The 13,561-nt window shown below is 59.6% G+C and overlaps 4 protein-coding genes across 4 annotated transcripts; 3 read left to right on the plus strand and 1 right to left on the minus strand.

Annotated features, from left to right (window-relative positions):
* Positions 1 to 852: 852 nt before the first annotated feature.
* Positions 853 to 6,951, plus strand: PSEUBRA_001973 (ABC transporter, transmembrane domain protein; the record flags this gene model as incomplete). Its single annotated transcript, XM_016435148.2, has 1 exon — positions 853 to 6,951. One exon carries the CDS (start codon positions 853 to 855, stop codon positions 6,949 to 6,951), a length of 6,099 nt encoding a protein of 2,032 aa, XP_016293536.2.
* A 62-nt stretch (positions 6,952 to 7,013) lies between these two features.
* Positions 7,014 to 8,873, minus strand: PSEUBRA_001974 (Tryptophan synthase beta subunit-like PLP-dependent enzymes superfamily; the record flags this gene model as incomplete). The annotated part of the gene is made up of 1 exon (XM_016435174.1): positions 7,014 to 8,873. One exon carries the CDS (start codon positions 8,871 to 8,873, stop codon positions 7,014 to 7,016), a length of 1,860 nt encoding a protein of 619 aa, XP_016293537.1.
* Positions 8,874 to 9,164: 291 nt separating this feature from the next.
* PSEUBRA_001975 (GTP binding domain protein) lies at positions 9,165 to 11,567 on the plus strand (the record flags this gene model as incomplete). The annotated part of the gene is made up of 1 exon (XM_016435142.2): positions 9,165 to 11,567. The coding sequence occupies one exon, from the start codon at positions 9,165 to 9,167 to the stop codon at positions 11,565 to 11,567; it is 2,403 nt and encodes an 800-aa protein (XP_016293538.2).
* Positions 11,568 to 11,879: 312 nt separating this feature from the next.
* PSEUBRA_001976 (Aminoacyl-tRNA synthetase, class Ic) lies at positions 11,880 to 13,439 on the plus strand (the record flags this gene model as incomplete). The annotated part of the gene is made up of 1 exon (XM_059464713.1): positions 11,880 to 13,439. One exon carries the CDS (start codon positions 11,880 to 11,882, stop codon positions 13,437 to 13,439), a length of 1,560 nt encoding a protein of 519 aa, XP_059321219.1.
* Between the last annotated feature and the right edge of the window lie 122 nt (positions 13,440 to 13,561).

The following is a 13,561-nucleotide window of genomic DNA, read 5'->3' on the forward strand; positions in this document are numbered from 1 at the left end:
GTGTCCAATCCTATTCGCTCTTCGGAGTGGGCCGGTCTGCTTGGTGAGAATGTGACTGTAGCAACGGTGCTTGGTGCTCGAATCGAGTCCCTTGGCAGAACCCTCTTTTCGGGTGCGCCGAGATGAAGGTGTCATGCTCTTTTCGGGTCACTTCCGGTCCAAGGGTTGAGGTTGCTTCGCTTGCTTATATGGCTGAGCTTCTTGACACCCTCCTCCCACTATCCCTCCTTCCCATCACCCTTCTATACTTTCGGGACGAGCTTGACGCTACCTGATACAGTCCACCGTCGACCGGCGTGCGACTTCATCGTCTGGACTACGAGCAAAGCCACTTCGCCGCTCCCGCCTTCATACTTCATACGACCACGCGATCAGCGCACGCTCGACATCTTCTACGTCTCACGTCCGTTCTCTCCTTACGCACCAAGGTCATCGTCCAGCCACCCGGGACGATCCTGTTAGGCTCTTGACTCCTCAAGTCTACTAAGGGTCGGCTTCAGTCGATTTCACTTTGACCTTGTAAGGTCGGGAAAAGCCTAGCTGACGTCCTCGCAAAGCCCATCGGGGATCGCATCGAGCCGATTGACCATTCGTCCGCTTGCACTGCTCAGTGCATAGCCGAAAGGCGTTCAACAGGGCTTCCATCGCGGCGTCAGCCGGTTGCAACCGTCCTTCTACGCCACGGCACACACGTCTGGCCGAGTCGACGATCGTCAAGCCACTTGCCAGCCATCCGCACACACGGCCAAACGAGCTCGGAGAATTTCATCAGGTTTCTCGTTTTCATTTTTCTGGCACTGCAGCTCAGCTGCCCAGCTCTTTAATTTTCCTTAGCCAACACGCGCATGAACGATGACGTCCAACTCATCCACTCACCGCAGCTCCAGTGCCGCGGTCGCCGGCGGAGACATCGGCAAGACACCAACTTCAACGCTAGACTCTGCTCGCCCTTCGGACCGAGATTCCAGCCTAACGCGTGGCCAGGACTACGCTAGACTCGATGATCGAGACATTCATGATGAGCAGGCTGAGAACACTGCAGACCAGCACAATGCTTCCGCCGCGGTCCTCGCTCGTGACTATGCGAGCACAACGTCAGACGTAGAGCAGTCCGACCCGGCGAGATCAAGATCGAGACCCTGCATGGGTCCAGCCGACACCCTCCCTTCTTCCGGCGTCCGCCAGTTGGCAGCCTCGTCTCTCGCCCCGACAGCGCACGTTTCGCAGCCTTCATCTTCTTCTGGCCCTTCCAACTCCGCTGCACGTCAAAGATCCGGTGACGACGTCGCCGCCGTAGCCGAACCCGCGAATCCATCTGGCGCGCAAGATCCTTCCAGTCGCTCGTCACGTTTGACCTCGCGGACGGATGACTCCCATCTCGGTCGCTCCGAGTCTTCATCTCCATCACATACGCAGCAGGCTCCACCACGCAGGCCGTCGGAAGCTTCCACAATCGCATTTCCAACACAGTCCTCCCAAGCAACTGGTTCAAAGCAGGCCAAGTCCACAGCTGACGACTCAGACGAAGACGAAGTAGGCGCTGCAGGTCAATATAACGACGACGATCCGGGATCTCTCTCGGCAAGCTTCCTCTCCCAGCTCGACCAGCACGCCAGAACACCAACAGCCCGCTACTCCTTCGACGACCATCAGGACTACTTCCATCGACTCGAGTGGGAAGCCCTTGTTGAAAAGGAACGGCGCTCTCCGTCTCCGCCTCTCCTGACGCCGGCCATCGACATGACCTCGCGTACCGACCAACAGACAGCAGCAGCTCCTGCTGCTAGCTCGTCGCCCTCCGCCGAACGCTCATCGTCATCCTCGGCTTCGACCATGCTCGACAATCAGTCTCAGGGCTCTCGCGCAGATGCTTCGTCATCGTCGGACTCTGACAGAGCCAAAAAGAGGCCCACGCCAAGGAAGCGCTCCAACTCGGCAGACGGCGTCGTCTCCTATGGCAACTTCCGCAATGGTCGCTATACTGCCCGCCCTCGTCATGCGCATCCTGGCCCACCTCCGGCAGCCAACCTTATGCTCAACATGCGCAGCCCTCAGCCATGGAATAACAATGGACCCCGACCCGGCTCTTCTGACGGACGACCACGCTCCAACAGTCGTAGCAACGACCCAGTAGGCTGGGCTCAGCGAGGCAATTACAGCGTCTTTGCCGACGCTGGAATCCCAGGCACCAGCTTCCCGCACCCTGGCGTATTGGCGCCCAGCGCTGGTCAAGGGCCCAGCGACGCGAACCCGTCAGCAGATCCGAGACTGGCAGGAGGTGACTTCGTCAACACAGTACAGCCATGGGACTCGCCACGCGCCCGGCGCTCGTCGCCGCTCTCGCCTGGACCGGAAGCAGCGAGACGAACGAGGCTATCTGGAGGTCGAGCTGGCGCCGCCGCTGTGCCTCAGCCAGTTGCCGGAACCGCTCTCGCAAGAGTCTCGACGAGTCAATCCGTCGATGCTGCAGACCTGCCTAGCGTTGCTTTGCAGCGACAGCGCATGCAACCCTCCACACAGGAAGATGCTGAACGTCACTCGCTTGAGCAGGGCTCCGTTGCTGAAGACGACGATGACACCGCCAGGAGCGTCCGCCACAATGGAGACGAAGACGATGACGACGACGAAGGCAAGGATAAGGAATCCAAGAAAAAGCCTCCCCTCAAGCAGCGGGCAAAGGCTGCCATCGCCAACATTCGTCTCTCCTCCAACTACTTTGCCCTTTACAAAGCTACCGACCGCACGGACATCACGCTCCTCGTCATCGGCATCATCGCAGCCATTGGATCCGGTGTACCCCTTCCCCTCATCGGTATCCTCTTCGGTCAGCTCATCGACGGCTTCAACTCCTCCGGCTGCAGCGGCAGCAGCGGTCCTACCGACCGAGGCGCCTTCATCGCTTCCGTCGACGACAAGGTTGAGAAGATTGCCATCATCGCCGCGGTTAACTTCTTCCTCATCTGGACCTACACCACCTGCTGGTCCAATCTCGGCGAGCGACTCGTCCGCAAGATGCGCCAACGCTACCTCCGCGCCGTGCTCCGCCAAGACATGGCCTTCTTCGACAAGCTGCAGCCGGGTGAGGTCGGAACACGTCTCTCGGCGGATCTGCTTACCGTCCAAAACGGCACGAGCGAGAAGATGGGCATTCTCATCTCGAGTCTCTCCTACTTCGTGACCAGCTATATTGTCGCCTTCATCAAGCTGCCCAAGCTCGCGGGGCAGCTGGTGTCGTTGCTGCCTGCATTCGCGATCGTCAGTGTCTTCGGCTCGAGGTTCGTGTCCAAAGCGCAGAAGAACACCTCGACGCACCTATCGCATGCATCGAGTCTGGCTGCGGAGGCGTTGAACAACCTGCCGGTGGTTCAGGCTTTCGGTTCGCAGCCAAGACTGTCAAACATCTATCAGAGCCATCTGGAGCTGGCTAGGAAGCAGGGAACGCTCAAAGCGCTCGCGGCAGCCTGTGTGCTGGGAAGCTTGTTCTTCGTCGGATACTCGGCCAACGCACTAGCTTTCTTCTCAGGCTCGAACCTGATCGCTGCGTCGGGCAACCCAAGCACGGTAGGATCGGTATACACCGTCATCTTCTTGCTGCTGGATGCGTCGTTCATCGTGGGTCAGATTGCTCCGTACCTGCAAACTTTCTCGGCTGCCAGTGGTGCCGGTCAGGCCCTCCGCGAGACGATCAACCAAGCCTCTCCTATCGATGGCACAGACACTACCAAGGGCATGACGCCTCAGCCAGGCGACGTCAAGGAGATCGGCATCGAGCTGTCTGACGTTCAGTTCACCTACCCCGCGCGACCGGACGAGAAGGCTCTCGCCGGTCTCAGCATCTCTGTCCCCGCTGGGCACCGCGTTGCGCTCGTTGGTCTGTCCGGCTCAGGCAAATCGACCGTAGCAGCTCTCCTGCAGCGTTTCTACGACCCCACCTCTGGCAAAGTCACCCTGAACGGCACCGACCTACGCGACTACAACGTGCGCTGGCTTCGCTCGCAGATCGGCGTCGTCGGCCAGGAACCTGTGCTGTTCGACTGCTCAATCATGCAGTCCATCGCGCACGGTCTCGTTGGATCTCCTGCACACGCCCATCTCCACGCCACCGTTATCGCCTACTCGCAGGTTGGTCAAGAGAAGGAGGGCACTGAGCTGGAACAGGTGCTCACGACGCCGGAACAGATGGAGCAGCTCGAGGAGATCAAGGAGCTCTGCACGCGGGCGGCCAAGCTTGCTGGCGCCCACGGGTTCATCGAGAAGCTGCCTCAGGGGTACGATAGCCAAGTCGGCGAGTCGGGCGGCAAGCTGAGCGGTGGTCAGAAGCAGAGGATCTCGATTGCGAGGGCGATCGTCAAGCAGCCCAAGCTGCTGATCTTGGACGAGGCGACCGCGGCACTGGACTCGCACTCTGAGCACGCGGTATCGAAGGCGCTGGATAGCATCTCGGAGGGCGTAACGACCATCGCGATCGCACATCGCCTGGCTACGATTCGGAACTACGATCAGATCGTGGTCATGGGCGCGGGCAAGGTGCTGGAGAAGGGCACACACAAGGAGTTGCTCGCGGAGAGGGGCTACTATTACAAGCTAGCCGCTGCGCAGGACACTGGTGCTTCGCCATCTGCTGACGACGAAACAACCAGCAGCGATGACGACGAGGACGAAGAGTTCTCGGAAGGCGAAGATGAACCCGCGGAGCGCCAAGACCAGAAGGACCCTGCGCGGCAAAGAGGCCGCCGCACGATGGACGATGTCGCCGAAGGCGATGAGGTGGAAGACGCCGTAGCCACGCCCAGCAACGACAGTGACGAGGCCTCGCCTTCGCGCGACTCGAATCAGTCTACACTGAACCGCACCAGCAGCGATGACGCTACCAATGGCAAACTCCGCAAGCTCGACGACAACAACGAGCTGACCGAGAAGGAGGCCACCGAGGCGCAGCTCGAAGAAGTCGCGGGTCGCTACCCTCCACGCGTGATCCTCAAGCGCGTGCTCTGGATGCTCCGTCGCGAATGGCCCTACATCCTGCTCGGACTCTTCACGAGCGCCATCATGGGCGGCTCGTACTCCGGCGAAGCCGTTCTCTTCGGTCACGTCATCGAGGCGCTCAACCCGCAGTGTCGCGGTGCCGACGGCGTCCGCGCCGCAGGTCGCGAGTTTGGTCTCTACTTCTTCATCCTCGCGCTCATCCAATTCTTCGCCTACACGATCAACGGCCTTGTCTGGGGCCTCGTCGCCGAGCGTCTCCTCTTCCGTCTCCGCCGCGTCTCGTTCAACACCATGATGGATCAGCGTCTAACATGGTACGAGGCGCAAGACCAGAATCCCGCCTCCATGATCGCCTCGCTCTCCAACGACGCGAACAATCTCGGTGGCGTCACGGGCACGGTGATCGGGACGATCTTCTGCATCTTTGTCAACCTCATCGCGGGGATCTCGGTGAGTCTGGCGATTGCGTGGCGGATCGCGATCGTCATCCTCGCCCTCGTACCCATCATCCTGGCTGCAGGGTATATGAGGTTGAAGGTGCTAGCAGACTTTCAGAAACGCCACGAGACGGCGTATGTCAAATCCAACTCGCTCGCCATCGAGGCGGTGCAGTGCATCAAGACGGTCGCCTCGCTCGGTCGCGAAGAGGATGTGATGCGCAAGTTCGAACGCTCGCTCGAAAAGCCCTATCGGGAGAGCATGCGTCATTTCCTCTTTGGAAACGTGTTCTTGGCGCTGGCGCTGAGCATCAGCTACTTTATCTATGCGTTTGCGTATTGGTGGGGCAGTCAGAACATCGCTGATGGACGGTATAGCCAGACGGCGTTCTTCATTGTGCTGCCCGCACTGCTGTTCAGCGCCCAGGCGAGCGGGCAGTTGTTGGCGTTCGCACCGGATTTCAGCAAGGCCCATGTGAGCGCGGCCAACTTCTTCCGCCTGATGGATCAGAGGCCGGCGGCGGTGGAGAGGAAGAAGCTGCTCAAGCAGGAGAGGAAGGAAGCCAAAGCCTCCCGTGGCAAGAAACCCTTCCTCCGCCGGGAGAAGCCCGCCCCATCTTCCGCTGCCGAAGAAGACGTCGAGGAAGGCGATAACGCCTCCGCCGACGCAATCGAGAAAGCCCGCCCATCCACTGTAACCTTCGACGGGGTCAACTTCACCTACCCGACGCGCTCCGATCCCGCGCTGAAGGATGTCTCGCTCACCATCCCGGGCGGGTGCTTCGCGGCATTCGTCGGCCAGTCCGGCTCAGGAAAGACGACCGCCATGTCGCTCATCGAGAACTTCTACACTCCTTCCTCCGGCAGTGTCACGGTGGACGGTCTTCGCACCGACCGCACCTCCGACCAAGTGCTGCGTCGTGATATCGCCATTGTGCCGCAGGAACCTGTGATCTTCTACGGCACGGTGCGGTTCAATGTTCTTCTCGGCCTTCGACCTGATCTTCCCTCCAAACGAAGGCGTGACCTGTCGGAGCTGGAGCAGGAAGCTCGAGAAGAAGAAGAAGCGTTGCTCGCACCCTACAAAGAGGACCTAGCATGGCAGAACGACGTCCCCGACTCGCTGGTGGAAGACGCTTGCCGTCAAGCAGGCATCCACGATACGATCATCGGGTTCAAAAAGGGCTACGACACGTTGATCTCGTCCTCGCAGCTGAGCGGGGGGCAGAAGCAACGTCTGTCCATCGCCCGTGCGCTCATCCGCAAACCCAGGCTACTGTTGTTGGACGAAAGCACGAGTGCATTGGACAGCCAGTCTGAACAGGCGTTCCAAAAGACCCTCGCCGACATCCGCGAGAGAGGCGAGTGCACGATTCTGGCCATCGCCCACAGGATGAGGACGATCAAGGATGCTGATCTGATCTTTCTGTTCGAGGGAGGAGAGTTGGAGGCTCAGGGTGGATATGCAGAACTCATGAAGAAGAGCGACAAGTTCAAGGCTATGGTCAGTTATCAGAGTCTCAACTAGGACCCCCCACGCAATCAAATATTGTACAGCATGCGTCTTTGTGATGTGTTCGTTATTGCGTGTTAAGCACTGGTGGGGCCTAGGTAGCGTCTCAACACGGGGTTATCCGTCTCCTCGTGATACTGGTATCCCAACTCCTTCAGGAACTTGTCAAACTCCTGCCCGTCCGCTTCGGGTGCCTGAATACCGAGCAAGATCTTGCCTACGTCCGCGCCGTGGTTGCGATAGTGGAAGAGGGAGACGTTCCAACCGCTCTGCATGCCGACGAGGAACTTGCGCAGTGCACCGGGACGTTCGGGGAATTCGAACCGAAAGATTCGCTCGTTGGGAACGGCCGTTTTGCCACCGACGAGGTAGCGCAGGTGGGATTTGGACACTTCGTCGCCCGAGAGGTCGATGGGTGTCATCCCGTCCGCGGTGAGCGCGGCGAGGATCGAATCGAGTTCCGAGCCGTTCCCCAGGCTGGATGCCGCGAGGGAGTTGGATAGCGCTACAGGATCGTTGATGGACGCAGTGGACGAGCTGAGCGAGTTGGCCCCTTCAGCAATGCCTTCCGGAACGGGCATCGCTCCTGTCGACGCAGCAGCAGCCGTGGGCGCTTTGGTCCCGTTCAACATGAACGACAGCAGAATCTGCGCCTTCCTACTATCGCCATATCGATAGCTGAATTCGGTCACCGCACGCGGGTTGATGTGGTTGTGCAGTTTGAGAAACGCTCCCGGTTCTTCGGGGATTTCGACGCTCAACAGTGCCTCTTTGTTCTCTCCCAACTCGGCGCGTTCGGCTACAAAGCGCAGACGACCAAAGTTCATATTCGCCCCGGAAACAAGAGCGACGAACTTCTTGCCCGATCCTTGGAGGTTGTGCGTGGCGATGTATCGTTTCATCCCAGCAACGGCGAGGGCACCGGAGGGTTCTGGAATGGAGCGAGTGTCTTCGAAAGTGTCCTTGATCGCAGCGCAGATTTCGTCGTTCGAAACGCGAACTACGCCATCGACGGTTTGACGACAGATGCGGAAACACTCTTCGCCGACGATGCGAACTGCTGTGCCGTCGGCGAACAACCCGACTTCGTTGAGAAGCACTCGATGCCCGGCTTCCAGCGATTGCGCTAGGGCGTCCGCATCGAAGGTCTCGACGCCGATGACTTTGACGTGCGGAGGGGCAATGCGTTTGATGTACGCCGCGACGCCAGCGAGCAGCCCACCGCCGCCGACGCAGCAAAAGATGGCGTCGACCGTCGACATGTCGGTCTGACGGCAGATTTCGACCCCGATCGTCCCCTGTCCTGCGATGACGCGCGGGTGGTCGAATGGTGGAATGATGGTCAACCCGTACGCCTGGGATAGCCTCGTGCATTCGGCTTTCGCCTCATCAAAGTCTTGGCCGAACAAAACGACTTTGGCACCCATCCTCTTGACATTGGCCGTCTTGATCTCGGGTGTGCCCTTGGGCATGACGATGGTGCACGGGATGCTGAGGTGCGCACCCGCCATCGCCACCCCCTGCGCGTGATTCCCCGCAGAACACGCGATGACACCCTTCCATTTCTGTTCGGAATCGAGCTGCTGCATCATGTTGAACGCACCACGCAGCTTGAAGCTGAACACGGGCTGGAGGTCCTCTCGCTTGAGAAGGACTTGACAGCCGAGTTTGGTGGAGAGGTTGACACCCGGTTGCAAGGGGGTTTGTTTGACGAGATCGTAGACGTCGGCGTTGAGGATGAGACGGAGATAGTCGGGCGTGTTGTCGGCTTGCATGAGGTGAGGGGGCAGGTCGGTGTAGAGGTGCGTGGGGGGTGCGTTTTCTTCCGAGGGGGTGGGGGAGACAGAGGGAGTGACATCGTGCTCGGTGAGGGCGCGGCCGGTGGGAAAGGGCCCGGCGAGGTACGCCGCCGCGGAAGAGGAGGCCGTCGCTGCCATCTTGAATAGAGACAGAATAGAGTTTCCTGCTATCGAGATGCTGGTGTTGGTGAAGGAAGCGGGGTTGTACGGGTGCGAGTCATGCAAGATTGCATCGCAGAATCTTCTTGTTCTGCTTACAAAGCACGACAAATCAAGCTTTTCTTCTGCCTCCACAGACGCACCAAAAAAGTGCCAAAACCCTAATTCAAAACTTCTGAGGCTGAAATTTTGATGCTGAGCCAAAGTGTTGTTCTTGCTCCTCCTCCTTTACCATCATCACTGCTCTGGACAAAGAGAGTGACCGCCAAGATGGGTCGACAACAGCGCAAGGAAGACCGCCAGGCGCGCAAAAAGACCAAGATCTCGGCTACACAGGCGCACGCCAAGAATGCTTCCGGCTCGTCCAACGGCGTCGGCAAGCAGGCCACCAACGCCGGCTTTGTCTTCAACAAGAACCAGTTTGCGGGTCTCGTCAACAAGGGCAAAGCACGACAACTTCAACAGATGCAGCAGCAACAGCAAGCACAGCGACGAACGGGCGAAATGGAGATGGACGAGGCGAATACTGACCCAGCAGAGGGCAGTGCAGCTGCTAGGTTGAGAGAAGAGATTGCCGGTGCAGCCGCCAGCTCCAACTCGTACGATGCTGCCATTGACAGTTTGGAAGCTGATATCGCTAAGCAAGAATCTTCCTCGTCAGCCGCTTTGGACCCGACGTTGACGGGCCGCCGAGACAGCTCGATCAAAGCGTACATGCGCGAGCTTCGCAAAGTGGTCGACAACGCCGATGTGCTCCTCGAGGTGCTCGACGCACGCGATCCGCTCGGCTGCCGCTCTCTCGAGACCGAGCGCATGCTCCTCCGCGCGGGCAAGAAGATCGTCCTCATCCTCAACAAGATCGATCTCGTGCCTAAGTCGAACGTCGAGGCGTGGCTGCGGTATCTCCGCCACGACTTTCCCACGCTCGCCTTCAAAGCGTCCACCCAATCGCAACGCAGCAACCTCAGTCAGGGTGCCAACGCGGTCAACTACTCCAAGTCCAATGCGGCTGCAGGAGCAGATGTAATTACAGGTGGCAGCGAGGCCATCGGTGCGGGGGCTCTTCTGCAGCTCATCAAAAACTACTCGCGCAGCTTGAACCTCAAGACGTCGATCGCAGTGGGCGTCTTCGGTGCGCCCAACGTGGGCAAGTCGAGCGTCATCAACTCTCTCAAGCGTGCGCGCGTCTGCAGCGTCGCCTCCACCCCGGGTCACACCAAGGTCGTACAGAGCGTCATGCTCGACAAGTCGGTGCGGTTGCTGGATTGTCCCGGTATCGTCTTCTCGGACGAATCCGCGGCGGGGGCTGCCTCGCTCGGATTGTCGCCCGAGGAGGTGCAGATGCGACGTCAATCGGCACTCTTGAGGAATGTGGTCAAGGTCGAACTGGTCGAAGACCCAATCACGCCCGTGGAGGCGATTATGGCACGCGTGGTGCCCGACCACCTGATGGAGGTGTACGGCCTGGACTGGTTCCAAGAAGGGGACGCGCAGGATCTGCTCATGCGCATCGCGGTGCAGCGGGGCCGCATGGCGAGAGGTGGAAAGATCGATATCGAGGGTACGGCGAGAAGTGTACTGCACGATTGGAACGTGGGGCGGATCAAGTACTATACGCATCCGCCGACGCTGCATCGCTCGGCGATCCTGTCGGAGGACAAGAGGAAGGGTGCGGATGCGCTGAGCAAGAGCATCGGTGGAGTGGATGAGGACGCGACGGTGGGGGTGGAGAAGAAGCTCGAGGAGAGCTCGGCGATCTTGAGCGGGTTCAGCGAGGCGTTTGATCTGGCGGGGTTGCTGGGCGAGGCGGACGCAGAAGTCTTTGGTAGTGGGACGGGGCAGACGAATGCGCCGCTGCCGGAGGCTCCTGCGCCGAGGTATGCTGCTGACGAGGACGACACGAAGGAAGAGGAGATCGAGGACGATCACGAACCCGTTCCTGCGCCAGAGCCTGCTGCAGAAGCCGCCGGATGCACCTCGCGTCGCTCCACGCTCGGCAAGCGATCCCGCCGCTCCTCCGACTCGGACGGCTCGGACTCGGATTCGGACGACGACAGCCCCTCTGCGCCACGAATTGGCGTCCCCGGCCTCGATCCTTCGATGGATGACGACGACGACGCCTCACTCATCGACATGCCCGACGCCGCTCTCCCCACCGCCAACCAGCCCACGACCTGGGGCGACAAGCTCGCAACGAAAGCGACCACCTCGAAGCGCACTGCCGAGCTCTCGCTCGCCTTTTCCGCTGAAGAGCTCGCCCAGATGGCCCCTTCCGCAGGGGCGTCCCGGAGGAAGCTCAAGAAGATGAAGAAGCGTGCGGACCGCGCGGGTGCCGGCCTGGTGGGCGCGTTCGAGGAGCAGAAGCTCGACGAAGAGGATGCCGTCTCGGACGGTGTTGGGGATGGAGCTGTGGGGAAGGGTGTCGGTGGAGGCATGTTCGATGTCGGCACCACTACGAGCGCAGCAGGGAAGAAGAAGAACAAGAAGAAGAAGAAGGGAAAAGGCGTTGGAGGTGGGGAGAGGAAGGGCACGGGAAGCATGTTTGATGTCTTGCTCGAGTGGCAGGATCAGGTATCTGAGGAGGATGAAGGGAAGGAAATGCAGATGGAAGAGTCAAAGGAAACCAAGGCTGTTGTGGCAAGCACAGCGGATGACTACGAGGAAGAGTTATAGCAGTCTCGCCTGCGATCCATCCTATTTGCCCACACATTCAACAGCGCTTGCCTCGTGATCAGGCTGCCAGCTCGTCCTACTCGTGTAGTTGACGGTGATTCAGGACCTCCAGTGAGCAAAGAGCGTCGTTGAGGATAGCGAGGCAAAGATTGAGGAGGACGACGAGCGAGGCAGACAAGTCCGATTTCCGAGTGTGGAGCATGCGAGAAGAAATCAAAGCTCTAAATTTTTGGGTTCTCGAGTGAGCTTCATGCTCTTCCCTCACCAACAACGGTCTCTCTCGGCTCGATTTGTACGGCGACGGCTGTCAATATGGCGTCCTCCCTCACCTCACGGTGCATCGCATCGTCTTCACGACAGACCCTTACACCGTCGATAGCCACCCGATGCACAACGACTCTCCCACCTCGATCTCAGCGCCGATCTCGACCGAACGCCCGTTTCTCCTCCTCCAGCACCGCCGCAGCACCCACCGACCTGATCACCGAACTGCAATCGCGCGGCCTCGTGCAAACGCTCACGTCCCGGGCGCTCTCCTCGCACCTCGCGTCCGCCCCGCGCGTGGTCTACTCGGGCGTCGACCCCTCCGCCGACTCGCTTCACGTGGGGAACCTCCTCCCGCTCCTCACGCTGGCGCACTTTGCGCGCTTCGACCACACGCCCATCGTCCTCGTCGGCGGTGCGACGGGCAGCATTGGTGATCCGAGTGGACGCAGTAGCGAGCGCAATGCGCTAGACGAAACGACGTTGCAGCGCAACGTCGAGGGGATTACGACGCAGTTGCGGGTGTTCTTTGATAACGTTGCCGCGTTCTACCGCGAGCAAGGCGAATCGATCCAATCCGCGACAGGGTCAGAGGAGGGAGGGGTCGAGTTGGGGATGGGTGTGAAACTCATGAACAACTACACCTGGATGAGCGGCATTTCGCTGCTCACCTTCCTCGGTGAGGTGGGTCGACATGCGAGGTTGACCCAAATGCTAGCACGAGATTCCGTCGCTTCCCGCCTCACCACCACCGGTCTATCCTACACCGAGTTCAGCTATCAGCTACTGCAGGCGTACGACTTTTCCTTCCTGCACTCCAAGCATGGGTGTACCATCCAGGTGGGCGGCTCGGATCAGCTAGGCAACATCACGGCGGGGATCGATCTCATTCGTCGAACCCACTCCTCCAGCCTCGCTGAGGATCCAGCGTACGGGTTGACCCTGCCGCTGTTGACCACGCATACCGGGGAGAAGTTCGGCAAGTCCGCTGGCAACGCGGTCTGGTTGAGTGCGCGGAAGACGTCCGATTTGGATTTTTATCAGTTCTTCCTGAGATCCGGCGACGATGATGTCGGCAAGTATCTGCGGTGTTTGACCCTTCTCAGTCCCCAAGAGGTGGACGGGGTGATGAAGGAGCACGAAGCGGATCGAAAGGCGAGAAGCGCGCAGAGGAAGCTAGCGGACCACATGACGCGCTTGATCCGTGGCAAGGGCGCCATGGACAAGTGTCGAGTGTTGACAAGGGTGTTGTTCTCGCATTCAACGCAATACGGAGGGGTGAGGGATGGGGAGAGTGCAGCGAAGGAGGCTCTAGCGGAACTGGAGGTGGAACACATCACGCAACAGGACAATGTCTTGACCCGACTCGAAATGGACCAGGTGGTAGGGGCGGATGTGACGAGGTTGGTGGTGAGCGCGGGACTGGTTAGGAGCAGGGGTGAGGCCAAGAGGTTGTTGAGCAGCGGTGGGCTGTATGTGAACAACAGGCAGGTTGGGTTGGGGGGTGAGGTGGTAGAGGGGGATTTGGTGGAGGTGAAGGGTGGGGAGGGGAGAGTGTGCTTGTTGAGGGCGGGGAAGTCGGCGGTTAGGGTTGTGTTCGTCAAGTGAGCACAGTGCTGAATCAAGGGCAATGCGACGATGGAGAAGCTCGAAGCCGCAACATGCGGGCGCGGAAATGCGTGACTGTGAGCATGTGGTGTGATTGATGCCAAGCCAGGATGATGATACAG

The sequence above is a fragment of the Kalmanozyma brasiliensis genome (genome assembly GCF_000497045.1).
Source record: "Kalmanozyma brasiliensis GHG001 unplaced genomic scaffold PSEUBRA_SCAF16, whole genome shotgun sequence".
NCBI classification, from domain to species: domain Eukaryota; kingdom Fungi; phylum Basidiomycota; class Ustilaginomycetes; order Ustilaginales; genus Kalmanozyma; species Kalmanozyma brasiliensis.